The sequence below is a fragment of the Cucurbita pepo genome, chromosome LG06 (genome assembly GCF_002806865.2).
Source record: "Cucurbita pepo subsp. pepo cultivar mu-cu-16 chromosome LG06, ASM280686v2, whole genome shotgun sequence".
Classification (NCBI taxonomy): domain Eukaryota; kingdom Viridiplantae; phylum Streptophyta; class Magnoliopsida; order Cucurbitales; family Cucurbitaceae; genus Cucurbita; species Cucurbita pepo.
In genome coordinates, this window is record NC_036643.1 from 3,128,668 (window position 1) to 3,155,241 (window position 26,574).

Genomic DNA, 26,574 nt, shown 5'->3' on the forward strand with positions numbered 1-26,574 from the left:
AGCCACAGATTGAATGGCCGACGTGCTGCTCTATGAATTATCATATATAAACAAACCCGCACTAATACGCCCGCGCGGAACAGCGTTAACCCTTTCCTCTCAAATCCTCTCGTCTTCTTCATTTCTCATGTTCATCTCCTTCAATTCCCAATCCAAAAACCCTCCGTTTCTCAGTTCGAATTATCCCCTTCATGTTTGGAGCTGAAATCCGATTCTACTAGTCCCTTTGCGTCTTCTTTGGTGCTTGATTTTTCTCAAAATTGAAATCCTCTTCATGTCTGCTGGTTCTCCTGCGGTGGAGGTGGAATTGGATCAGTTGTGGCTCTTTTGAATCTTGTTGATTGGAGTTCGGAGCTGGAGTTTTGAGCCCGCCCTAAGTAAAGTGCTTCTTGCATGCTTCTTGTGTTGTTATTTGATTTGATTGGCTGGTTAGTTCATTTTACCCTTATAGATTGTTGATCGCGAAGGTTCAGAGAAGTTTGTTCCTCCTTTCGTATGAAGAGGTTTGGGGTGTGAGATAACGGTAGTCGATTTTAGTTCTTTAACTAATGTCCGTAGAAAGATCTTTCGAAGCGTGGGAGGAGGTGCAAAGGCATGGTCAGGATTTGGCGGACCGTCTTGCTCAGGGTTTCACAGGACTGATTCATTCTCACATAGCGCCGCCCTCTTTTCCCTGGCCTAATCCCCCCAAGTCCAAGCTCTTTGATCTTGAATTTCCAGGGCAAAGTTTTGGTATCAAGGATTATGGATTGACTGCCCATAATGCAGGAATTAATGGGGTCTCATCGATTTTTGATATTGGCAATAGGATTGGACAAGCTGGCGCTGATTTTGGCGCTTGTTTGAATGGTATGGTACAACAATTTTTTAGACAGCTCCCAGTGCCATTTGGGCAAGAGGAGAATATGATAGCATCGGTTAGGATGGATCTGGATAAGAGTTGGCAGAGGGATGATGTGGGAGTCGCTGTTCAAGGGAAGCTCGGAACATTAACAGACTGCTTGCATAATTCGGAGACGGCTGACAAGGATGCTGTTTCAGATGGGGTGGTTGATGATGAAGTTTCTGGCTTTGATTTGAGGGCTATAGGACACCTGGGTAGGGCACAGGTATAGCAGTGTTCTATTTTGAGTAGCAAAAAAATGAGTTACTCTTCATCAACTGATTATCTGTTTCATGTACTCATATTGTTCTAAATGTATAGCTTATAAATGGTTTATCACTTAACGTACTGATCTCTTCTAACAAAAGATCTGCCAAATAAAGTGATCAGGGGTTCCTTTGCTGAATAGCTTCTTTAATTAGTTATTAACACACTGCCCTCAAGTGGCCTGCTCAGCCACAAACTTAGTGCATCTATGATCATGTTCGACAACTCTACTTATACAGAGGCAAATAATAATTATTACTATGGGGAAGAAACCAAGAACTTAAGAATAACAATCTTTTGGAAGACCACAAAAAGTTTATACATTGTTCATCTGTAATATTTTTTTCGATCCTTGGTTCATCTTCGTGACTGCTCATTTTAGTTTAGGGAACTTCTAACCCTGATTTTTTTGAAGTTACATGGTCTTTATGTTCTAACTATTCTAGAATTATTGAATGTTCTGTCTCTTCCAAACCCTACAATTCCATGGCATTCATTCGTTGTTTTTTTATTTTTATTGGCATTGGGGAGTTTGATGGTGTTAACTAAATCATATTCATGTGGGTTGAGGATTTCATTTTGGAGTATCCATTTGGTCTTTAATTTTTGTTATTCTTTGGGTGTAGGGCACGGTCAATATTTCTTCAACATATGATAGTAGATCACTTGATGTGGACAGTTCAATCGTTGCTAGAGGAGATTTATGGAGAGTAGAGGCTTCACATGGCAGAACCACAGCTGGAAATGATAAGTCATCTTTGTTTCTGCTGCAGCTTGGGCCAGTACTGTTTGTTCGTGACTCGACACTTCTTTTGCCCGTTCATATATCAAAGCAACACTTGCTTTGGTACGGTTATGATAGGAAGGTAATACCTACTTCATTTGGCTAGTGGCGTCAAAGTATATTGTGTCGGACTTTGAATATTGAAGTTAGGTGAAAATTAGTGTACTGAAGTATGATCTATTTCTGAAGAGTTTGGCTGTTGCTGCTAGGAGGTAGCAGCCTTTAGTAACCTTTCAAGAAGCATCTATTTACTTGAAGAGCAACTTTACTTGTCGGAGATCTCTTGAAGGAGTTCTCCGCATTGCTACCAGCCGCTTTTCTTTTAGAAAAATATGATTGTCATTGTTTTGTTGACTTTTTCCGTTAATTTTTTTTCTAAAATCATGTCAGTTAATCTTCATTTTGAGGTAAATGGATGTCCACAATCTGGGATAGCTCTTTCCTGTCTTAAAATCATTCTTGCAGTTTTACGTTACCTGATATGAGTTTTGAACTTGAGTATCTCCTTGCATTATATGTAGAGATCTTTTATTACAGTCTAACCGAGTCTTGCAATCCTTAGAAGGTATTATATGTTTGAACTTGACAATTGGGACCCTGAATGCGATGTATACGATACGAGACATGGGTATACCTTTCTTCCACATTCAATGTCAATTGTTTATGCTTTTAGAAGAACTTGTGATTTTTACTTTTACAAGTGCCAGTGACCTAACACATATTAAACTGTCATTTTCGTATGAGCCCTACTTTGTTCCGTCTTTTAATATTATGATTTCTATGAATCATCAGAATGGAATGCATTCTCTATGTCCAGCAGTCTGGTCAAAGCATAGAAGGTGGCTGTTTATGTCAATGCTTTGTCTCAATCCCCCAGCTTGTGTAAGTTGATAAAATTGTTTAATTTTCTGGAGCTTATTGTATTAGCTGAATACTTGTGAATTTTTTAAAATCTGACATAGATGATATCATAGTGTTAGCTCAACAATAATTGGCATATGCTCCCTCCCTTGATTGGCCTCTGAGATTCAAATCTTCTGAGGTTCAAATCTTCATATAAGAAAATTGAAGACATATTTTCAACAAGAAACTGGCCTCGTGGTAGCTTTCATGGGGTCATTAAGTGTATTTGGTCTTATTTTTGTTCATGTGTTATCCTTAGAAGGAAGCAAATTCTGTCAGGCTAGTGGCAATTGTTTGAACATAAAGCTTAGAACCGTTGCTTGTTTATCATAACCTTTGGATCAGTCGAGTAACATACCTCCCCCCTCCCTCCCCTCTCCCTCCCTCTCTCCCAGTCCTTTGTTGATTTACAGTTCCCCAACGGGCAGTTGACTTATGTGTCGGGTGAAGGTTTAACTACAACTGCATTTTTGCCCTTTTGTGGAGGCCTCCTTCAAGCTCAAGGTCAATATCCAGGAGAAATGAGATTCAGCTTCTCTTGCAAGGTTAGTTATGTTCTTATTTCCTTCCTTTAAAAAAATGAAGAAAAAGTTCTCTCCTTTTCAAATTCAATGTTCAAAAGAACTTATATGTCCCTCCCTTGTTTGTACTGGTTGATTTTCTTAGAATAAGTGGGGAACCCGAATAACACCAATAGTGCAAATGCCTGACAAATCATTTACTTTGGACCTTGCTCAATCATTGGCTTGGAAGAGATCAGGTCTTCTGGTGAAACCAACTATCCAATGCAGGTTAGTATACATGCTTATTCATTAAAGTTGATTCACCTATGTTGATCTGATTACACCATAAATGTCGATTTGGACTTTGATGTTATCTATGAGCATTGGTTGCGAGTAAGGAACATAACCCCGCTCTCGGCAATGCTTTCACATGCCCAATACTTCAATCCTAGCCTGATTTATGTTGTTGTAGTTACTTGTCATACCTTAGTAATTTTTAGCTTGAGTTTATTTTGGTAGTAGATTGTCATTCTATGTGTGAGGGTTGATCTCTTGTATTAGGAAGTTCTTTCAACACGTCGGGTTGGATGAGGATAGTTGGTTACTTAACTGCAACAAAAAAAAAAAAAAAAAAAAAAAAAAAAAAAAAAAAAAAAAAAAAAAAAAAAAAANTCCAACTAAAGGCAGTAGGTTAGATCCCACATCGGTTGGAGAGGGAAACGAAGCATTCCTTATAAGGGTGTGTAAACCTCTCCCTAGCACTCGCGTTTTAAAATCGTGAGGCCGACAACAATACGTAATGGGCCGAAGCGGTCAATATCTGCTAGCGGTGGGCTTGGGCTGTTACACAATATATTTATAAAAAAAAAAAAAAAAAATCAATCCAAAGAAGCTGCAGTAAGGCTCTAGGCCTCTAGTTGGGTTTCTGCAGATGAATCTTAGCTTTTCCAACAATCCACCGCATGAAAGTAATTCAGGGGAAGCATAAAAGTATCCCCTGAGCAACTGTAATGGTACAGATGCAAATATAATTCTCCTCCAACACTCTTCTGTTTATCGCGATTTTCAGTTCGATATCCTTGCAGCGTTGATTTTCATTTTTCCACTTCTCAAGTGATAGGTGGTGATTTTGTATCTAAACATTGATTTTAAAATGATCAGTTTGAGTCGTACTTTTGGTGGAAGCAATCCTGGGTTTCGTGCTGAAATTGTTCATTCAGTGAAGAAACTTCTCAATCTCATGTGCGGCTGTTCTTTCATTGCCCACCCTTCTGCCTTTGCTTCAATTTCTGTAAGTATTGAATTCCCTCGTGTCTGTGGATCACGTTGATTTATACTTCACTGTTATCCTATCATTTCTTCTTCTATATTGATTTCCCGCTCGACATCCAGATCGGCAGGTCGAAATGGAACGGAAACGTTGGGAATTCAGGGATAGTCGTAAGAGTCGACGCTCCACTCTCGAATATCCGTCGAACTTCCTTCTCTGTTCAGATAAATACTGGGATCGAGTGTTGATCTTATAAAACATGCGTTTTTGGTAGTTGTAAGTGTATATATCTATATATATATATATAGTCTCAAAACTGTTCTTAGTTACTTGCCCGATGTATCAACTTTAAGGCCATCGTCTGTAAATTAAGGTCCTTTTCTGGTTTCTTCTCTACTTCTAAACCAGCTTCTGCTTCAACTCCTTTGGAAATTGTTCAAAAAGTTGAGAGTTTGGTAGATGTCGAGCATATACAGGGTCGATACCGATGTATTTATGCTCATCGAACTATATATACCCGTATAATGTTATTAGATATCAATCTGTGCTGTTCGTCACTACCTTGGGTTGCCACTTAATTCGTGTCTGTGGGTCATAAAGAGAAACAACCTTGACGTTTCCTTGAGTCAACTCGAAACTCGACCTGATTACTGATTAGGGACAAGAAACAGTAGAGGTGGCTCCCAATTTTCAACCAAACAAAAGCTTTGTCCTTTTTGGCTGACTCCCAATCGTGACCTGCGAAAAGTTGATCCAATCACTATCCGACATGTGTTGTAAGTACGAATAATAGCAAGGTCGAAAATATTAAATTTATAATTTTAAAAATTAATTTAACGAAAATTATTTTGGAGATTAATATAATATATTTACTTGTTGTTTAACATTAATTTCAAAACATGTGAAAATACTACAATTCAAAATAATATTTTACCTTAATTCTCAAAAATTACAATTGATTAAAAAAAATAATTAGTTAATTTTAATAAAATTCAATGGCGCAATGTTCAAAAAAAAAATTAAATTTTTTTTTATAAAATTATTAAATTCCCATTGCAATTTTTCTAATGAAAAAATGAATTATTTATTATAATTATTTTTAGCTTGAGTAGTTTTGTCAATCAATGCCCTTCCTTTTCTCTTCATTCATCCATATTTAATTAGGGAGCTTATTCAAATATATAATTTATATATGAATTTACAATTTTAGCCTTTTGTAGTCGGTGATCTAAGTTATTGATATATTCAACGTTTTTTTTAGGTCTTGCAAATATCATCCATCACATTCATCACTCGAATAGTAAATGAGACTTCCATATCAACAAAAATTTCCTAACCCGAATCTCGAACTTCTTCTATTTTCTTCCCGTGAAAAAAAAAAAACTTAATTCTCATTGGATATTAATAATCCGACCCGAAAAAGAAAAAAAATCCTTAGACAAAATAAGGAGACTAACTCGTTCAAAAAAAAGATATGAACAACACTTCTAACGTTCATATGGAGATCATATTGTATAATTAATTAATCAAACCCAAAATTATACCTTTTTTAGCGGATTTATGAACAATTATTTTAAATTCTCGACAATATTAATGATATAATATAAATGAAGAGACACAAGAATGTGGTTGATCTAATTTTTGAAAATATTTCTTACAATAGAAAAATAATAAAACTATGAACCAAACACGGTTTTCCAAATTTACGAGGTTCTTGTCTCTGAATTCTCATCAATAGGCAAGTTGGGCTTGAAGAATAAATGAAATGACAAAAATAGCCTTGGAATATATTAATTATTTTATATCAATTTAAATTTTCAATTTGCATTCACACACGCAATACGACGACGTTTTAATCCATTCCCAATTGTTCAATTATTTTCAATTTTTCCATCAACTTGATTGAAACGCGTCGTTTTGTGTCTTGCATTGTTTTGACCCTTCTTATCCATCATTATTATTAATATAATATTATCCATTTTGAGCATAAACTCTCATGGTTTTGTTTGGGCTTCCCAAAAAGTCTCGTACCAATGCAGATAACATTCTTTTATTATAAACTCATGATCATTTCCTAAATTAGTCGATGTGGAACTTTCATCCAACATAGGCCGGTGTACGAATGCAAACCTAAATGTACGTTATTGTCCAATTCAAATTAAAGGGTTCTCTTAAATATATATATACATACACACACGTACATATATAGCTTGAAAGGAATTCAAATCAACAACACGTGATTATGGCTCAGAAAGACACCTCTTTAAGGTCGTAACTTCTTAGATTCTTCACTATAACCACACTTCCGAGACTTATACCAACATAACTGTTAGTCCAGTCGAGACTTAAGGCTCAAACAAATATATTTATAATGGCATGCATAAATTCTAATAATTTTACTTTTAAACTTCTAAAAAAGACTCTCTACCTGTAGAGACAATGGAGACAGTATTCCTTACTTGTTTTTTACGGTATCACAAAATATTTACTGCAAGGTAAAAATGGTTAAAAAGTTGTTGAAGAATCACTTGTGAAGGTCTATAAGAGGGAGTATTGAAGACTAGAGGTTGACTCTGTTCATCATTCATACTCTGTCTCTTTAGTATTTAATTGAAATTCAGTGATGAGTAAATGAATTAGGTGATTTTCATTTCATTTCATTCAGGCCTTCCTCATCCAAATCCACCGCCGCTCCGAGCCATGTTCTTGCCTCGATTCCTCGCCGTCGTTTTTCTCTCCTCCCTCTGTTTCCTAACCCTCACTGCCGGAGCCGCTCGCCTACCGGACGACGAAGGTACGCACGCCGTTACCGACTTAGATCTGGATTCCGCAAATGTTATCGGATTCTGTTTTGATTCCGATTTTTGGTTTGATTTCTTCAGTCGAAGCGTTGAAGGAGATCGGAAGGACATTGGGAAAAACCGACTGGAATTTCGCCGCCGATCTATGCGGCGGCGTCGGCTCCGGTTGGGTAACGAATTCAACGCAGTTCGATCCAAGTTTTGTTAACAATGTTACCTGCAATTGCTCGTTCCAAAATAATACTGTTTGTCACGTCACTAACATGTAAGTTCTTCCTCATTTTTCTAATTTAACTTTTTTTTTTTTTTTTTTTTTTTTNTATGTAATTATGATTATAAAATTTTAGATATTTTTAAATAGTTTTTTTTTTCCCGAATTTTCTATGATTTATAAAATGTATGAAATTAAATTTAACTTTAATTTTATAGTCAATAATATTTATTTCATATATTTTTAAAATTGAAATATAATTAAGAAATCTTTTACTATATATATATATATATATAATTTATACTTTTCAACACCAACCAAAGGCAGCTATAAGGTCAATCAATTTAAATATTTTATTATTATTAAATATTATGTTTAATATAAACTAATGTTAATTAATTTAGCAACCTCATATATTCTATATAATTATTAGTTTATAACATCATATTATTTTTATTTGAAAAAGTAAAACATAATTTTGAATTATATATTCTAAAATTCAGATATTAAAAACATAATTTTAAATTAAAAAAAACAGTTTTTGAAAATATATCTATTATTTAATCAAAAGATTAAAAAAAAGAAAAAACCAAAAAATTAATGATTTATGATTAAAAAAATTGACCAACATTCATTTTCGTCAATTTTTTTTTTTAATTTCTGACATCCAAATGGAATTATTAAATTTGAAAATAATATTGATTAATGAGGATGAATAAGATAATTTTATTTATTTTTATCAGAAAATTATAAAAAAAAAAAAAAAAAAAAAAAAAACNGTTAGCCAAGTAATTGCGTATGTGCGCCCAGGTCCCACTTGTGAACTGGACAAATAAAAAACCATCCACGAAATAATAAATATTTTTAAAAAAAGTTAAATATAGTTGACTAGTCAACTACGCCACGTAGGATTCCTGGTCATCGGCTGCGGCTCCGTCTTTGGTCTGACTCTAATCCACGTGATGGCTTACTGTTTTATGAAGTTTTAAATAAAATAATTTTAATTAATATTTTCTAATCAAGAATTAATGACATGGTGGGACGACGTGGCAATTGCAGTGCTCTGAAGGCGCAGAGTCTTCCAGGTACTCTGCCGCCGCAAATAGTGAGGTTGCCTTTCCTGCAGGAACTGTAAGTATTTTTTCATTTACTTCACGTCCAGAAATGTTTTCGTTTGGTTGATTATCAACGTTTCTTCTCTGTTGATTCAGTGATCTCACTCGCAATTATCTCAGCGGCCGAATTCCTCCAGAATGGGGTTCATCCAAGCTTCTCAAAATGTATTTTCTATCCCTATATTTCTATAATTTGATTCATGTAGCTTATGTTTATGGGTAATTTTGCAGTTCCCTTCTTGGAAATCGATTGACGGGTCCTATCCCAAAAGAGATTGGAAACATCAGTACTCTTGCGGAGTTGTAAGTTCTTGTTACCCAATTGTTTGTTTCCCGTTTTGGGTTTTGAATGAGTTGGTAGAAGATTAATTTTATCGGTTTGATCGCTTAGGGTTCTGGAAATGAATCATTTCTCTGGAAGTATACCTCCAGAAATTGGGAATTTGACCAGCTTATCAAGATTGTAAGACCCCTCGTGTTTGAGTTTTGTTATAATGATTTTGACATTCAGGAGAGATTTCTTATGATCTTTCTTTTTCTTCAATTGTTTGTTGTAATCCAGACTTCTTACCTCAAACAACTTTTCTGGGGAGCTCCCACCGTCCCTGGCAAGGATAACCACATTGACGGACTTGTAAGATTTTGAGTTCTTCTTCAACCCTTCATTTCGTTAGTTTAATCTTGATCAAATGAACAAATAAATGATTCAAGGAAATGAACTTTCTCATTGTTACGCTGCAGTCGAATTAGTGATAATCACTTCACAGGGCCAATTCCTAAGTTTATTCAGAATTGGAAGAATCTTGGAAAAGTGTAAGAAATTTTCTGTAATCTTGCTATTCTATATTTTACTTGGTTTCTAGTCTGCTAACTCTTAATTTTATTGTGACAGAGCTATTCAGGCAAGCGGGTTGAGTGGGCCAATTCCTTCTGAAATTGGACTTTTGACAAATTTAACTGATGTGTTAGTCTGCTTCACATTCCTTGTGGTCTTGTAAGTCAAAGGACTGTGTGTGTTCCTATTAATTCATGTTTGAGTTGCAAAATGCAGGAGAATCAGTGACTTGAATGGCGGTTCATCGCTCTTTCCGCCCCTTGATACTTTGACAAAATTGAAAACCCTGTAAGTTAATCCCTCTGTGAAAACTTGAAGACATCTGTCGTATACTTAATCCCAAAATTAATTTAGTTTTTGGTTGTCTATAGGATATTGAGGAGTTGCAATATAACTGGGGTGCTGCCCGACAATCTTGGTGGACTTACAGCATTGAAAACTCTGTCAGTACAATTTTACTCTCGACTCTGTCTAGATGTATATCATGATAATCGCAGCGTCATGAATTTTCATAAGATAGTTAATTTCTTGTAATGAATTATTACATGCTGTTTTTGTACTATGACTTTGCATGAAATGTCGATTCTTTACAACATTATTAATTTAGTTATTCTTTACTGTTTTTTGACAAAACTTGTTTGCTATTATTTTGCTTGATTTCTTCTGCAGAGACTTTAGCTTCAACAAAATTACTGGACCAATACCTGCCAGCTTTGAAGCGTTGAAAAAAGTGGATAGCATGTGAGTAATTTCTCTTGCTTACTGGACCAATATCTTGTTTCTTGTTCAAAAAAGGCAATCCAGGCTATGATCACATTCAAACTTTAATTTCCAGTTACTATGATCTCAATATATGTTCATAGATTTTGATATTGAGTAAATTGTTTGAATATGATCATAGCCTGGATCCTCAGGTAGCATATTCATGATAATACCCTTCTTGCCTTATTTCTTGTTCAAAAAAGACAACATCCTTATTCCTTACCGTCAAAAGTTGCACTACTAATCTGATATTTTCTTGTTTAGATATCTATCTGGAAACTTGCTAAATGGATCAGTGCCCTCTTGGATGCTACAACAAGGAGAAAGCATGTAAATTTCTTTTTGAATTGCTTTCTGATTACATGAATTGGTATTGAGGTGCTAAAATTGAAAAGAGATGAGCTGAGATTTCAAAATAAAGGAAAAATATTTAGAGAGAGAGAGAGAGAGAGAACAAATAGTATCATATTACTCCAATCCTTGGAAAGGAAAAGCACCTTACTTTACACAACCATTTCCTTTTCCAGTGATATAAGAAGGAAAATTTGTTTGTACCTGATTTATGTTTTTATTGTGTTTTTTAGTTTATTTTTTAAATAATTGATAACTGAATATTTTCTTGAGAAAAGAGATAACAGTTGAAGAGGTTAAATTTAGTTTTTGGCTCTGATTAACATTCCTATGGTTGTTTTTTATTTTTCCTTGGGATGTTGGGGAAGGGAAAGTTTTTGCTCTTGCTATCTTATTGTTGTTGGTGTTTTTTGTTTTTTAATTTTTATTTATTTATTTACAGCGATCTTTCTTATAACAAATTTACTCGGATAAATGATCAGAACACTGGTTGTCAATCACGAAATTTGTAAGTATGCTTTTAATCTTATACGACCTTTTTTGAATAACAAATGAAACAACCCTATCCAATCTCTTCTTTTCCTGTGCAGAAACCTGTTTGCGAGTTCTTCACAGGACAATAATTTGTAAGTTTTTCTCTAATCTTTGAGTTGGCTTGTTTGAATTGCCTAATGTTCTAATGACCATTGATCTTCTTGTTTTAGGAATGGAGCAGTTTCCTGTTTACCGAGCGCTTGTGGAAAAAGTGAGTTGAAATCTTGTTTTCGTAGTCTCATTTTTTGTTGGAGGGATAAGGTGAAAACTAGAAATTATATTAGATGGATTTCCTCTTCTATATGTAATGTGTGAATGCAAGGAGTAATGAGTGCAATCTACATCTGTCAGTGAACTCCCATATATTGATAAAACTAGATCATAATAGGCTAATAAGACTTCGTAGCTATTAGGATCTGATGTTGCTATTTAGATTTGGCATTGATATGTTTAATAGACATTCTGCATGAATAAATTAATCAGTTCTGTTCATTTGATTTATCTTCCAATTGAAACCAATATGGTGTTGTTCCTTGCAGCTTCGTACTCTCTCCATATCAACTGCGGTGGGAAGGAAGAAACAATTAGCGGAACACCCCAATTTGATGCGGACACAAACACTGGAAAGTCATCATTGTTTTCTCAAGGTGGAGAAAATTGGGGATTTAGCAACACTGGTAATTTTATGGACGATGATCGCACAACAGACGATTTTATCGCATTAAACTCATCTGCTCTCTCAATATCAAATCCTGAATTGTACATGAGGGCACGCATTTCTCCGATCTCTCTTACTTATTATGCATATTGCATGGGTAATGGAAACTACACAGTAAGCCTCCATTTTGCTGAGATAATGTTTACTGATGACAAATCATACAGAAGCCTTGGCAGACGCTTATTTGATGTCTACGTTCAGGTAATAGATACTGCGCTTCTACTTATGAAGAAATTATCTTATTCTTTGTCCCACTTCGAGATATCTTTGTGTAGATTTTTCTATATTGTTAGTTTCTGCTGGTATCAAGCTTACTGATTACTTCGTTACCTTGAAATTCCTTGATTTATACCAATATTGCAGGGAAAACTGGAGTTGAAGGATTTTAATATTGCAGATGCAGCAGGTGGTATTGGCAAACCTTTTGTAAAGAAATTCACAGTTTCTGTGACTAATGGTACGGTAGAGATCCGCCTATTTTGGGCTGGGAAGGGGTCAAATGCTATCCCTGTGCGAGGAGTTTACGGTCCTTTAATTTCCGCCATTTCTGTTGATCCTGGTAGGTAGACCCATTTTTTCACTTCAAGATCATCAGAGCCATTTCATCTATCTTGCTACCTTATCAAACCATTGGTTTGATGGAATTGTTTCTCATTACTCCAAGCAGACTTTGATCCACCATCAGAGGATGGACATGCCATATCTGCTGGTACAGTGGGTGGAATTGTGGCTGCTGTGGTCTCTGTTATCATCTTGGTTCTTGGAGTGTTGTGGTGGATAGGATGTCAAAGAAAGACGGGCACACTTGAACAAGGTAATTTCAAAGCATGTGTCATAAGATCCTTACTGTTATTAATCGACTTTTTCAACCCGACAGTTCTAACGTTAGCGATAGTTGCAAAGTCGTGGATATTAGTGAGATTACATATATTGATCAGTTTAACTTGTGTTGAATTGTACAAAGTTGACCATTAAAAAGCCTGTAACTTTCGGAGATTCCGTGCATACGAGATAATGCGAGGAATTATGGGGAACTAATTTAAATGTGCCTATTTTGCAGAGTTGAAGGGTCTAGATCTCGGAACAGGTTCGTTTTCATTAAGACAAATCAGAGCTGCCACTAACAACTTTGATGCTGCCAATAAGATTGGAGAAGGAGGTTTTGGTCCTGTTTACAAGGTCCCACTGGCGTGTCGATTTCGTTATTTCTTCTTTTCTTTCAAGGATTTTATATTTTTGGTGTGAAGTTCTGTGCTTGAAAATGCAGGGCGTTCTTGCCGATGGCACCGTAATTGCAGTGAAGCAACTCTCTGCAAAATCAAAGCAAGGAAATCGTGAATTTGTGAACGAGATAGGGATGATATCTGCATTGCAGCACCCTCATCTAGTGAAGCTTTATGGATGTTGTATTGAAGGAAATCAACTTTTGCTTATATATGAGTATCTGGAAAACAATAGCCTTGCTCGTGCCTTATTCGGTAAAAATATTTCCGTACTACTTTCGACTATTATTCTTCAGAATTTTTTTTTTCGTATATCGGTCATGACATCTGGTGTATCGTAGGACCCCAAGAATGTCAGCTGAAACTGGATTGGCCAACTAGGCAGAAGATTTGTGTTGGTATAGCCAGAGGTTTAGCATACCTTCACGAGGAGTCGAGACTTAAGATTGTTCACCGAGATATCAAAGCTACCAACGTTCTGCTCGATAAAAACCTCAACCCCAAGATTTCCGACTTCGGTTTGGCCAAGCTGGATGAAGAAGAAAATACACACATCAGCACCCGGGTTGCGGGAACCTTGTGAGTTACCCTGGGAGAAAATTTCTTCCATTTTCTTTCCACGCTTTTACACAATATAGAGAAATGATTAAGGGAAAAGGTTTCTTGTCTGAATGATTGCGTGAGGGGAATGTTAGTTTGTTTTCTTTAAATTTAGTTTATTTGAAAAATGTACCATCCAAATATTCACCCCATCACACTGTTACTTTGCAGCGGGTATATGGCACCAGAATACGCCATGCGAGGCTACTTAACCGACAAGGCAGATGTTTACAGCTTTGGCATTGTGGCGTTGGAGATAGTCAGTGGTCGAAGCAACACAAGTTTCCGAACCAAGGATGATTGCTTTTACCTTCTTGACCATGTGAGTTAACTCCATCTTTTACTCCCCGTGCTTATCTATTGTGTTCTGTAGTATTTATCACATCATAAGAAGGTTGATTGCTTATGTAACAACCCAAATCCACCGCTAGCAGATATTGTTCTCTTTGGACTTTCTCTTTCGGGCTTCCCCTCAATATTTTTAAAATGGGTCTATTAGGGAGAGGTTTCCACATCCTTATAAAAAATGCTTCGTTCTCCTCTCCAACCAATGTGGGATATCACAATCCACCCCCTTCGGGGCCTAGCATCCTCGTTGACACTCATTCCCTTCTCCAATCGATGTGGGACCCCCCAATCCACCTCCTTTGGGGCCCAATGTTTTTGCTGGCACATCGTCTCATGTCTACCCCATTCGGGGCTTAGCCTTCTCGCTGGCACATCACCTAGTGTCTGGCTCTGATACACCATTTGTAACAGTCCAAGCCCACCGCCAGCAAATATTGTCCTCTTTAGGCTTTCCCTTTCGGGCTTCCCCTCAAGGTTTTTAAAACACGTTCACTAGGAGAGATTTTTATACCCTTATAAAGAATGCTTCATTCTCCTCCCCAACATGATTCTTATACTTGTAAATGAATCGGGATTCTTATACTTGTAAATGAATCCCGGCATTAGTGCTAGCAAACTGAAACTATTATAACCTGTATTGTCAGGCCAATACTCTAAAAGAGAAAGACAGTTTATTAGAGCTTGTGGATCCACGGTTAGGTTCTGATTTCAACAAGAGAGAGGCAATAGCGATGATCAATATTGCTCTCCAATGCACAAACGTCATTGCTGGTGACAGACCTGCCATGTCCTCTGTGGTGAGCATGCTGGAAGGGAAGGTTGCCGTGAAGGAGTTGGTTTCAAATCATAGTGTCTCTAAACAAGATGTGAATGCAATGTGGAGCCAAATTTATCGCCAGAAAGGGCAAACGACAGACGAGAGCCAGACGCAAAGTTCGACGATGGATGGACCATGGACTGGTTCTTCAACAAGTGCCAGTGATCTCTACCCCATCCTCATGGATTCTAAATATTTGGAGAATAGAAGCCAAGGTTGATATTACTTCGTCCTCAATCATTCTCTGCTTGCATCTCACTATGTTAGCCTTCAAAACTTTGAATATATGCTTGTTTATTCTTTGTTTGATTGGCAGTACCATGCCTAATGGTCAATCTCTACCCAATTATTGTATATTTTACAGCTTAATTGTTTTATAGTGTTCAAAGGAATTTTGAGTTGAAGTTTAAATGTTCGAACTACTTCGTTCCTTGATGCTAAACTATTTCGGTCTCTCGGCTTCTAGGGGTCAATTTTGTCTTTCATTTCTGTAACGGTCTAGATCCACTGCTAGCAAATATTGTCTTATTTGGACTTTCCCTTTCGAGCTTCTCCTCAAGGCTTTAAAACGCGTCTATAGGGGAAGGTTTCCACACATCCTTTAAATGGTGGTTTGTTCTCCTCTCCCACCAACTTGGGACATCACAATCTCTTCACAAATTCAAAGTTTGCCTTGGTCGAGAGAGAGAGAAAAAAAAAAAAAAAAACCTGATACACTATTAACGAAGAGATTAAAAGTTCTAATTTCTAACCTTACAGGTTATCGAACTTAAGAAATTGTTCAATTATTTTCATGAAGTTGACTGATTCATTCATATAATGCTCGTTTACGACTTATCAAACCTTCATCTCTACTTGACGAAGCTAAGAAACTACTGAAAATGACACGAAATCACAGACGGAAGTAACAAAGATCGCAACTCATACGGGTTAACTCTAAGAATCAAGGAGTATCACGTTAAATTTGGAAACGCCTCCAAATTACATTTTAGGAAGATTGAAAGACCATATGTAATACAATATATAAACGTATAAAATAAAAATTAAGATCCTACCTAGTAAATATAAATATCGATTTTTCTTAAATAAAAAGATTATTTACGAATATAATTAGTATCGTAAACAAACCCATTCTCTATCTCTATCAACACTATTCTCGTGCCATTTCTCGTCTTTGTAAAAAATTTCATTTCATCGGTCCGTCCTCATTTATATTTAGACGAGTAAAAATAAAAAAATATTATATTCTTTTAATTTTAGGAGATTTTTGGTTAAATTTCAACGCAAATTCCATTACCAACATTAAGAACGAAAATACGTTGGATTTGGCTGTCGCTTCCCAAATTTCACAACTAAAACAAACTATAATTTTTCCATAATCACTTTTTAAACGCCTCTGCAATCACCTCCCTCCTCCAAATCCACGAACCCCACCCTCTCCGCCGCAAATTTCATCATCCCCTTCCCTCCGCCCACTCTCTACTATGTTTGTGCCTCGATTCCTCGCCGTCTTTCTTCTCTTCTCTCTCGCTTCCGCCGCCGCTCGGCTGCCGGACGACGAAGGTACGACGAAGCCGCTACTGTATTTCGAATCGGACTCCGATTTTGATTTTGATTGTTGAGTTTTATATGTATTAGTTGAGGCGCTGAGGGAAATCGGAAAGACATTGGGGAAGACGGACTGGAATTTCTCGGCGGATCCATGCGGCGGTTTGAGTAGCGGTTGGGTATCGGCGTCCTTCGAAACTGGTTATTATAATAACGTCACCTGCAATTGCACCTTCCACGGTCATACCGTCTGCCACGTCACCGGCATGTATGTTCCTTCTCACCCAATTATTTCCTTAAACTTTTTTTTAATTAAAAAATTATTAAATCTAAATACTACCGGATAACCAAAGTGAAACCACTTGGTTGGACAGGGGAACAAAACATTCTTTTTTTAATAACGTAGTGTTTTAAAACGTAAAGTTAACGGCTATAGGTAATGGGCTAAAGCTGACAATATCTCGAGACTTGAGCTTTAACCGTTTATTTGTTTTCCGAGTGGATGACTTATAAAATGGAATAAAAATTTTATTTTTTGAAAAGATTATTACCTAATTTTCTATTATCAAAGTGATTTCAGAAATTATATGTTAATTTTCTATTATCAAAATAGTATTTTAACAAAAAAAAAAAAAAATTAAAACAATTTGATCTATTTTTATGTTTTTTTTAATAATAATTTCGTAATAAAACGATAAACAAAAGTTAAAATTTTAATTTAAATATAATTAAAACATCATAATTGCTTAGAGAAGTATTTAAGCGGATGGTGCCACGTGGAATTTTAAAATAATAATAAAAAAATATATTATATAAACGAGTTTCTTTTTTGTCGTTAATTTATTTTTGGCGCCCTCGGTGGCATGGCGTTGCAGTCGTCTAAGGGCGCAGAGCCTTCCGGGTACTCTGCCGCCGGAAATAGCGAGGCTGCCGTTCCTGCAGGAACTGTAAGCACTTTTTTTTCAATTCTTAATTCATTTGCCTCACATCCTCTCTCGTGTGCTTGATTATTAATGAAATTCCGCATGATCATTCACTCGTTTATTCTCTCTGTTAATTCAGCGATCTTTCCCGCAACTATCTCAGCGGCCCGATTCCTCCAGAATGGGGTTCCACCAAGCTTGCCAACATGTATTTTCAATCCTTAAAGATTTCTATAATGAATTCAGGAAGTGGATTATATGGCTTATGTGTATGGGTGATTTTGCAGCTCTCTTCTTGGAAATCGATTGTCGGGTCCAATCCCAAAAGAGTTGGGAAACATCAGCACGCTTCTAGAGTTGTATGTTCTGATCATCCTATTGTTTATGTCTCAATTTTGGGTTTTTGATGCGTTGGTTGAGACTAATGTTACTGGTTTGGTCGCGTAGGGTCATTGAAGTTAATAATTTTTCTGGAAGTCTACCTCCAGAACTTGGAAATTTGACCAATTTATCAAGATTGTGAGACCCTTCAACCCTTATGTTTGAGTTTTTTTCATTTTCTTTCAAGTAATTGTTTTAAATTGTCTCTAGTTATAATGATTTAGGCATTAAGGAGAGCTTTCTGCTGATCATTCCTTTACCATTGTTTGTTGTAATCCAGACTTCTCACCTCAAACAACTTTTCTGGGGAGCTCCCATCTACCCTGGGAAGTATAACCACCATGACGGACTTGTAAGCTTATGAAACCTTCTTCAACCCTTCATTTCATTAATCCAATTTTGAGAGAAGGAATGAATAATTAAACAAACCTTCTCTTTGTTACGATGCAGTCGAGTTAGTGATAATCACTTCACAGGGTCAATACCTAAGTATATTGAGAATTGGCCGAAACTTATAAAACTGTGAGAAATTTCCTCTAATTCAGCTACTCTCAAGTATTCTTGGTTGCTAGTGTATTAGCTCTCACTCAACTAATTTAATCGTGACAGAGCTATTCAGGCAAGCGGGTTGAGTGGGCCAATTCCTTCTGGAATTGGACGTTTGACACGACTAAATGATGTGTTAGTTTGCTTCACATTCCTTATGGTTTTGTAAGTTAAAGTACTGTGTGTTTCTATTTATTCATATTTGAGTTGCAAAATGCAGGAGAATCAGTGACTTGAACGGAGATCCATCACCCCTTCCACCCATTAATACTTTAACAAATTTGAAAACCCTGTAAGTTAATCCCTCTGTGAAAACTTGAGATTTCCGTGTACTTAATCCAGCTATTAATTAATTTCTAGTTGTCTATAGGATATTGAGGAGTTGCAATATAAATGGGACGCTGCCCGAAAGTTTTGAGGGGCTGCAAAACGTGCAAACCATGTCAGTACAATTTTACTCTCTACTCCATCTTGATGCTACATCATGATTAATCAAAGTCTGATGAATTTTTGGAAGATAGTTTAAATTTCTTGTAATGGAATACTGCATTACCCAAACCTTTTGCATTACCACCACTACACAGCAGGGTTATAGAGACTAATGCCTTCTTTACCATAGCATTGTTTTATCATTAACTAGGAGATTTTTATTAGTTAAAAGGAATTGATATACATTTCCAAAGGAATGGCAAGTTCTCTCTGAAAGTGAAAGAAAAGTTACTGTGGTGCCCCAGATTGAACAAACTGACAAAAGTTATGAATCTGTCATAGTATTTTACATTAATACTCCAATACTAAAACCTTCACTCATCCCTTTGTTATGCCAGGTCACACTTGTCGAGTAGTTTTTTCTTCCCCCCCCCCAAAAAAAAAAAATCCAATATAAATATAACCACTTGATTCTAACGAATCCGTTGAAAGATAAAATTCGAATAGGAGTTCATATCTCCATATGTTAAAATTTGATATTTAATAAGCAATAGCAATCACTTGACTTTACATAAAATGTTGAATGAAAATTTTCCTATTTTTCCTTGGTAAAGTTTCCGTATGCCATTCTTACACTATCCAGGATCCAGATTTTAATGCCTGCTGGGACCAAATTTTCTATTATTTGACTATACTATTTTCTTATTATTTTGCTCAATTTCTTTTGCAGAGACTTAAGCTTCAACAAGATTACTGGACCAATACCTGCCGGCTTTGAAGCTTTGAAAAAAGTGGATAGAATGTAAGTAATATAATCAGAAAACTTGAAATTCTATACCTCAACTGCTGGTAGTCGCATTCCAGGGATATGTCAATCCCGATCAATGGCTGAAATTAATTTCTTTTCAAAAAGAGTTATGCAGATAATTAACATGACAATTATATGAATTTTAACCTTCTAATTTACTGTATTGCTATGAATAATGGCCTGGATTTGAACTTGTTTTTTTCTGTGTAATTGCGTGAATATGAGTCAATAATAGTAGTTCTGATACTTAAAGAATAAAGGATTATGTTTTATATGAACTTCCAGAGAGCCAAAGCTGATATAGGAATGTCCAGTTCTAATGTTATTTTCCAATAGTGTATAAAAGCTGTATGAACTCATGTCCACTAGCATGGGACAAAGTCATTTTATAGCTTACAGAAGCTGGAACTTAAAAACTCTTGAAAAGGGTGGCTTGGTCATGCCTTTCGAGTGAAGAATGTATGTGTATCGTTTCTCTTGTTGAAGGTTTATCCTAGAGTTTGTATTCATCTAAATGAAATACAGGGTATGAGTGGTTTGCGTTGTATAAAAACAAAAGTATAATCTGCGTATTTTAGAAAGTCGCTGTTGTTGATAATCATCTTTTATCCTATGGTCTTTGTATAACACCTGTTTAGAGGTTGTGTGTTTGAATATTCAGGTGAGCTTAATTAGAAAAATCTTTAATATCTCCAAAGTCTAGGCCTTAAGGTGGGCATAGACTTTTTAAAAAGAATTATGTAGCGTCAAATGTTGACTGGATTGTCTGGTAGCATATTCATGATAATATCATTAGTGTCTGCTTTTTGTTAAAAAAATCACAAAAACCTTATTCGTTGTTCAAAAGCTCATTAATTGCACTAATATTTCCTTGGTCAGATATTTAGCTGGAAACTTGCTAAACGGAGCGGTGCCTTCTTGGATGCTGGAGGAAGGAGAAAACATGCAAGTTTAATTTCCAAATTCTATGTTCTGGTTAAATATCTTGGTATAGAGGTGCTAAAATTCCAAAATAAATTGACTGAGATTTCAAAATAAAGGGAAAAGTATTCACAGAGAGAGAGAGAGAACAATTAATATCTTTTTACACTGGTCTTTATACGAGGGAAAAAAAGACGTTAACAGTTCAAGAGTTAAATATGGTTTATGGCTCTGATTAGCACTCCTATGTTTGTTTTTATTTTTTTCTTAGGATGGAGGGATTTGACAAGTTTTAGCTATCTGGAAGATTATAAATCTCATTGTTGTTCTTTTTTTACAGTGATCTCTCTTATAACAAATTTACTCATACAAATTTTCAGGACATTGGTTGTGAAGCACGAAGTATGTGAGTATGCTTCTATTCTTGTACAACTTGTTTGTAACTAATGAGAAATAGTTTATCCAATCTCTTTTTTCCCTGTGCAGAAACCTGTTTGCGAGCTCGTCAGAGGATAATAATTCGTAAGTTCTTCTCTAATCTTTGAGTTGGCTAGTTGCTTGAATTCTCTAATATTCTAATAACCACTGGGCTTCTTATGGTTTTAGCAGTGGAACAGTTTCATGTTTAGCGGGCACTTGTCCAAAAAGTGAGTTGAAATTTTGGTCTCATAACTTTTTCTAATTATTTATTTTTTTATTGTACGAGGGAATGGAAAAATGGTAAAAATGGTAAATATTAGAACTTACATTTGATGGATTTTATGTGGAAATGCAAAAGATGGAAGAATGCATCCAAGATCAGGTTTTCAAACATTGAAAACTAAATCATTGCCTAATAAGATTTCACATCTAATTGAATCTGATGTAGCTATTTAGTAGTGGCATTGATTATGTTTAATTACAACTCTGCAAGAATACATCACTCAGTTCTGTTCGTTTGATTTATCTTTCAATAGAAACCAATATGGCGTTGTTCTTGCAGCTTGGTATTCACTCTATATCAATTGCGGTGGGAAGGAAGATTTAATTAACAGAACAATCAAGTATGATGCCGACACAAACACTGGAAAATCATCCTTGTTTTTTCAAGGTGGAGAAAATTGGGGATTTAGCAACACTGGTAGTTTTATGGACGATGATCGCTCAACAGACGACTATATTACATTAAGTCCACCTTCTCTCCCTATGCCAAATCTTGAATTGTACAAAAGTGCACGAATTTCTCCAATCTCTCTTACTTATTATGCATATTGCATGAGTAATGGAAACTACACGGTAAGCCTCCATTTTGCTGAGATAGAGTTCTCTGATGACAAGACATACAAAAGCCTTGGCAGACGCTTATTTGATATCTACATTCAGGTAAATAGATACTTCACTTCTACTCTTGAAGAAATTATCTGGTACTTTGCCTATTTCAAGATATCTTTGTATATATTTTCTACATTACTAGCTTATGTTGGTACCGAACTTACCCAATACGTCGTTACCTTGAAAGTTCTTGAACTATCTCCAATATTGCAGGGAAAGCTGGAGGTGAAGGATTTTAATATTGCAGATGCAGCAGGTGGCGTTGGCAAACCTTTCGTACAGAAATTCACTGTTTCTGTAACTAATGGTTCTATAGAGATTCGCCTTTTTTGGGCTGGGAAGGGGACAAATTCAGTCCCTATGAGAGGAATTTATGGTCCTCTCATTTCAGCCATTTCTGTTGATCCTGGTAGGTAGACCCATTATTTCAATTCAAGATCATTAGAGCCTTTCATCTACCTTATATTTGATGACACATTTTGGTTATTTATATAGTCTGCAACCTTATTAAACGATATGTTCAATGCAATTATTGTTCTCTTGACTCCAAGCAGACTTTGAGCCACCATCAATAGGTGGAAATGTCATATCTGCCAGTACATTGAATGGAATTATGGCTGCTGTGGTCTTTATTATCATCTTGGTTTTTGGAGTCTCGCGGTGGAGAGGCAGCCAAATAAAGAAAAGCACACTTGAACAAGGTACTCTCAAAGCATGCATGGTTTGTCAGATTTCTTATTGTTATTAACTGGACATAGCGATACCACTCTCTCTCACTTTTTCAACCTGTCTGTGTTCTAAGCTATGTTTGCAAAATTTTGGATGTTAATGGCATCACATACATGTACTCTGTGCGTACGAGGCAAGCGAAGGAGTTACGGAGAACTAATTCTTTTTCGCTTAAATATGCTTATTTTGCAGAGTTGAAAGACATAGATCTAGGAACAAGTTCATTTTCATTAAGACAAATCAAAGCTGCCACTAACAATTTTGATGCTGCCGATAAGATCGGAGAAGGCGGTTTTGGTCCTGTTTACAAGGTGTTACTGTCGTTTGGATTTCATTATTTCATCTCTTCTGTCGTACTTTTTTATATTTTTGGGGTGAAGTTCTGTCTTCGGAATTGCAGGGCGTTCTTGCCGATGGCAGTGTAATTGCAGTGAAACAACTTTCTTCGAAGTCGAAACAAGGAAATCGAGAATTTTTGAATGAGATAGGCATGATATCTGCGTTGCAGCACCCTCATCTAGTGAAGCTTTATGGATGCTGCATTGAAGGAGATCAACTCTTGCTAATATATGAGTATCTGGAAAATAATAGCCTTGCTCGTGCCTTATTCGGTAAAAACATTTCCTTACCATCTTTAACTGCTATTGATCTTTAGAACATTTTTTAATATATCGATAGATGATATTAATGGATGTAATAAACATCTCTGCAAATTTGGTATATTGTAGGACCTGAAGAATATCAACTGAACTTGGATTGGCCAACTAGGCAGAAGATATGTATTGGTATTGCTAAAGGTTTAGCGTATCTTCACGATGAGTCGAGACTAAAGATCGTTCACCGAGACATCAAAGCTACCAATGTTCTTCTCGATAAAAATCTGAACCCCAAGATTTCCGACTTCGGTTTGGCCCGGCTGGATGAAGAAGGAAATACACACATCAGCACACGGGTTGCCGGAACCTAGTGAGTTAACGCGTTGGGAAATTTTTCTTCCTATGCTTTTACTACATAGAGACATGATGAGGAGAAAGTTTCAAGTTTGACTGATTACTCGGGGGGAATGTTAGGACAACCTAGATGTTATCACATAAAATCGATTTAATTTATTTGACGAATGTACTACTATCGAAATATTCACACCGCCACACCATTATGTTGCAGTGGATATATGGCACCAGAGTACGCTATGCGAGGCTACTTAACTGACAAAGTAGATGTTTACAGCTTTGGTGTGGTGGCATTGGAAATAGTCGGTGGTCGAAGCAACACAAGTTTTGGATTCAAGGATGATTGCTTATACCTTCTTGACCATGTGAGTTGCTCCATCATCTAGTCCTTGTGCATATTATTGTGTTCTATAATACTTTATTTCACCAGAAGTTTCCAGGAAAGGTATGATCCTATATGTGGGACGTGAGTTTGAAATAGACATGTAACAGCCGAAGCCCACTGTTAACCGATATTGTCCTCTTTGGGCTTTCTTTTTCGAGCTTCCCCTTATAAAGAATGTTTCATTCTCCTCCCCACGACCGACGTGGGATCTGACAAGGCAACTCAGTTGCATTCTATGTATATTTCCTAAGTTTAGATTAAGCTGATTGGTTCATCTTTATACTAGTAAATGAAACTTGTTATATCAGTGCTAGCAGACAGAAGTCATTTGTATCCCTTTGTTCTCAGGCTTACATTTTAAAAGAGGGAGGCAATTTACTAGAGCTTGTCGATCCACGGTTAGGCTCCGAATTCAACGAGAGCGAGGTAATGACGATGATCAATATTGCTATCCAATGCACGAACATCAATCCTGCAGACAGACCCTCGATGTCACTAGTAGTGAGCATGCTGGAAGGGAAGGTTGCTATGGAGGAGGTGGTTTCAGATCCTACTATCTCAAAGCAAGATGTGAATGCAGTGTTGAGCAAACTGTACGGCAAGAAAGGGCAAACGACGAGCGAGAGCGAGATACAAAGCATGATGACGTGCGAGAGCGAGACACAAAGTATGTTGAAGGATGGACCATGGACTGATTCTTCAAATACTGACAGTGATTATCATAACATCATCTTGGATTCTAAATGCTTGGATGATACGGATGATAGGAACTAGTGTAGTGTTATGATTCTTTGCTCTTTCTTTGTTAACCGATTCTTTTTTCAGCTGAGTCGTTCGTAATTGACGACTTAGTACTCTATTCTTCGAGATCGGAGATTTAAATGTTCCTATTGTTTTCCATTGTTTAAATGAAAATATAGATTGAAATTCAAATAACTGTGGGCTCTTGGGAGAACATGCAACGACCTTTAATTATAATCTTGTGGGAAGTTGGACCTCTCGTTCGAATACGATTATATGATTATTCATGTATCCAACCTAACCCGTTGACCGCGTTGGTTTTTCAAGTGATAATTGAGGGTTGTGTAAAGGGGGCTACCACATGTGGGATATGTATGCCATTAAGTGTGTGGGCTCTAGGGATGGTGACATACCCCCTACCACATGTGGGATATGTATGCCATTAAGTGTGTGGGCTCTAGGGATGGTGACATACTTTTGTTTACTTTTCAGACGTTTGGGTCTTTGCCTTTGCTTTCCTTAGTATGGAGACACTAAGCCTATCTATGTTCGTATTATTATACACAAACGTAGATTTTTATGAACGGCCTTTAAAAATCGTTCAAATCCGTTGTTCATAACATCACTCCATACGCGCAAATATCTAGTTTTCACACCTACCAACCCTAAACCCCAGACTCTCGCGTTTTAGAATTTTTTAGACAACCAAAATGTAGTAAGATTAGATAGTTATTGTAATAGCCCAAGTTCACTACAAGTAGATATTGTCCGCTTTGGTCCGTTACGTATCGACGTCAACCTCACAGTTTTAAAACATGAAAAACACCCACGTAAGGAATGTTTTGTTCCCCTATCCAATCGATTTGGGATCTCAAAATCCACCCCCATTAAGAGCCAACGTCCGGTGTCTGGCTCTGATACCATTTGTAACAGTCCAAGTCTACCACTAGTAGATATTGTCCGTTTTAGCCCGTTACATATCGCTGTCAATCTCACGATTTCAAAAATGAAAAAACACTCATGTAAGGAATGTTTCGTTCCCCTCTCTAGCCGATGTAGGATCTCACGGCTGTCCGTGTAAATAATCGAGAAATGTACTAATTTTATCAACGTTGACCAAGGAAGAAATGTGGAGTGAAGTCTTTAGAAAAATCCACATATTTGAATAAATGGCTAGCTTTCTATGGACCCATTGTGCATGCCCTGTCGGTGGCAGAACAAAGACTTAATGTAATAGATTGGCGTTTCATATCATTCTATATTTTGATTGGAGTCTTTTGTGAATGCCCTGTTTCTTCTTGCTCTGTTTTTTCATTGGCTTTGTCTTTTAAGGAACATGGATTTAACGACACTTCGTCTTCGTCTTCGTGTTCGTATTCGTATTCTTGTTCTTGTTCTTGGGTTGCTGTTTTTCAACTTGTTCTTCCTATTTGGATGCCATGCGCAGCCTCTGCCTGAACATGAAGGTAGTAACGTAGCAATTTTATGTTTGTGTTAGCTCATTAGATTCTCAAACCTAACATGTTGTGGATGCCACAGTGAGTGCCCTTCGAGCCATATCCGCACAGCTGAAGATCTTAAAGTGGAAAGTCGACCAAAATTCTTGCAACGACCCTAATAGTAGTTTCGTTAGCGAGGTGAGCTGCACTTGCTCCGTTGATTCTTGCAGTGTCTACTCCATGTAAGATCCTCTCTTGATACGAAATAAAGTGTCTTAATCACAGGTAGATATCAAGATCAATACCTATTTAGATTTAAAGAGATTTTATTGTATTTTTTAAGTTTTAGAGAATTATAAAGGTTATTATGGTGACGACCATGAAAGTTACAATCTTACAATTAACCGAGTAAGTTAGTATAAAGTTTATTTTCAATGCTATAAATCAATGGATGAAGATTTTGGATATTAGACTGTGAGAGTGACATTATCTTTCTTGAGTTAAGTTTTTTTTTTTTTTTTTTTTTTTTTTTTTTTTT

General features: G+C 36.4%; 4 protein-coding genes across 9 annotated transcripts in view; all 4 read left to right on the forward strand.

Moving 5' to 3' along the window:
- Positions 1 to 276: 276 nt before the first annotated feature.
- LOC111797641 lies at positions 277 to 5,122 on the forward strand. The gene is made up of 7 exons (XM_023680708.1): positions 277 to 1,109; positions 1,777 to 2,016; positions 2,727 to 2,816; positions 3,233 to 3,382; positions 3,504 to 3,628; positions 4,502 to 4,631; positions 4,733 to 5,122. The coding sequence occupies exons 1-7, from the start codon at positions 549 to 551 to the stop codon at positions 4,856 to 4,858; spliced, it is 1,422 nt and encodes a 473-aa protein (XP_023536476.1). The 5' UTR covers positions 277 to 548; the 3' UTR covers positions 4,859 to 5,122.
- Positions 5,123 to 7,194: 2,072 nt separating this feature from the next.
- On the forward strand, positions 7,195 to 15,347 carry LOC111797636 (probable leucine-rich repeat receptor-like serine/threonine-protein kinase At3g14840). The gene is made up of 24 exons (XM_023680697.1): positions 7,195 to 7,404; positions 7,493 to 7,676; positions 8,682 to 8,753; positions 8,834 to 8,902; positions 8,969 to 9,040; positions 9,129 to 9,200; positions 9,300 to 9,371; positions 9,479 to 9,550; positions 9,630 to 9,701; positions 9,789 to 9,860; positions 9,944 to 10,015; positions 10,242 to 10,313; positions 10,599 to 10,664; positions 11,128 to 11,193; positions 11,276 to 11,311; positions 11,390 to 11,430; positions 11,759 to 12,138; positions 12,301 to 12,496; positions 12,605 to 12,751; positions 12,998 to 13,116; positions 13,205 to 13,415; positions 13,502 to 13,739; positions 13,932 to 14,082; positions 14,753 to 15,347. Exons 1-24 carry the CDS (start codon positions 7,311 to 7,313, stop codon positions 15,143 to 15,145), a joined length of 3,039 nt encoding a protein of 1,012 aa, XP_023536465.1. The 5' UTR covers positions 7,195 to 7,310; the 3' UTR covers positions 15,146 to 15,347.
- A 974-nt stretch (positions 15,348 to 16,321) lies between these two features.
- LOC111797635 (probable leucine-rich repeat receptor-like serine/threonine-protein kinase At3g14840) lies at positions 16,322 to 24,792 on the forward strand. 2 transcript variants are annotated; one of them, XM_023680695.1, is made up of 24 exons: positions 16,322 to 16,488; positions 16,564 to 16,741; positions 17,349 to 17,420; positions 17,536 to 17,604; positions 17,684 to 17,755; positions 17,844 to 17,915; positions 18,058 to 18,129; positions 18,228 to 18,299; positions 18,387 to 18,458; positions 18,544 to 18,615; positions 18,694 to 18,765; positions 19,483 to 19,554; positions 20,440 to 20,505; positions 20,822 to 20,887; positions 20,968 to 21,003; positions 21,088 to 21,128; positions 21,464 to 21,843; positions 22,006 to 22,201; positions 22,347 to 22,493; positions 22,714 to 22,832; positions 22,922 to 23,132; positions 23,250 to 23,487; positions 23,686 to 23,836; positions 24,205 to 24,792. In XM_023680695.1, exons 1-24 carry the CDS (start codon positions 16,410 to 16,412, stop codon positions 24,628 to 24,630), a joined length of 3,051 nt encoding a protein of 1,016 aa, XP_023536463.1. In that variant the 5' UTR covers positions 16,322 to 16,409; the 3' UTR covers positions 24,631 to 24,792. The 2 variants fall into 2 exon arrangements, with proteins under 2 accessions (XP_023536463.1, XP_023536464.1); XM_023680696.1 differs by having other exon boundaries at positions 21,091 to 21,128.
- Positions 24,793 to 25,846: 1,054 nt separating this feature from the next.
- LOC111797637 (probable LRR receptor-like serine/threonine-protein kinase At1g53440) overlaps positions 25,847 to 26,574 on the forward strand; it is an 8,153-nt gene continuing 7,425 nt past the window's right edge. For 2 of the 5 annotated variants that reach the window (XM_023680699.1, XM_023680702.1), the window contains exons 1-2: positions 25,847 to 26,063; positions 26,137 to 26,278. In XM_023680699.1, coding sequence (XP_023536467.1) covers positions 25,934 to 26,063; positions 26,137 to 26,278 — 272 coding nt within the window. In that variant the 5' untranslated portion in view covers positions 25,847 to 25,933. The remainder of the gene's footprint in view (positions 26,064 to 26,136; positions 26,279 to 26,574) is intronic. The other 3 variants (XM_023680698.1, XM_023680700.1, XM_023680701.1) reach the window with 2 other exon arrangements.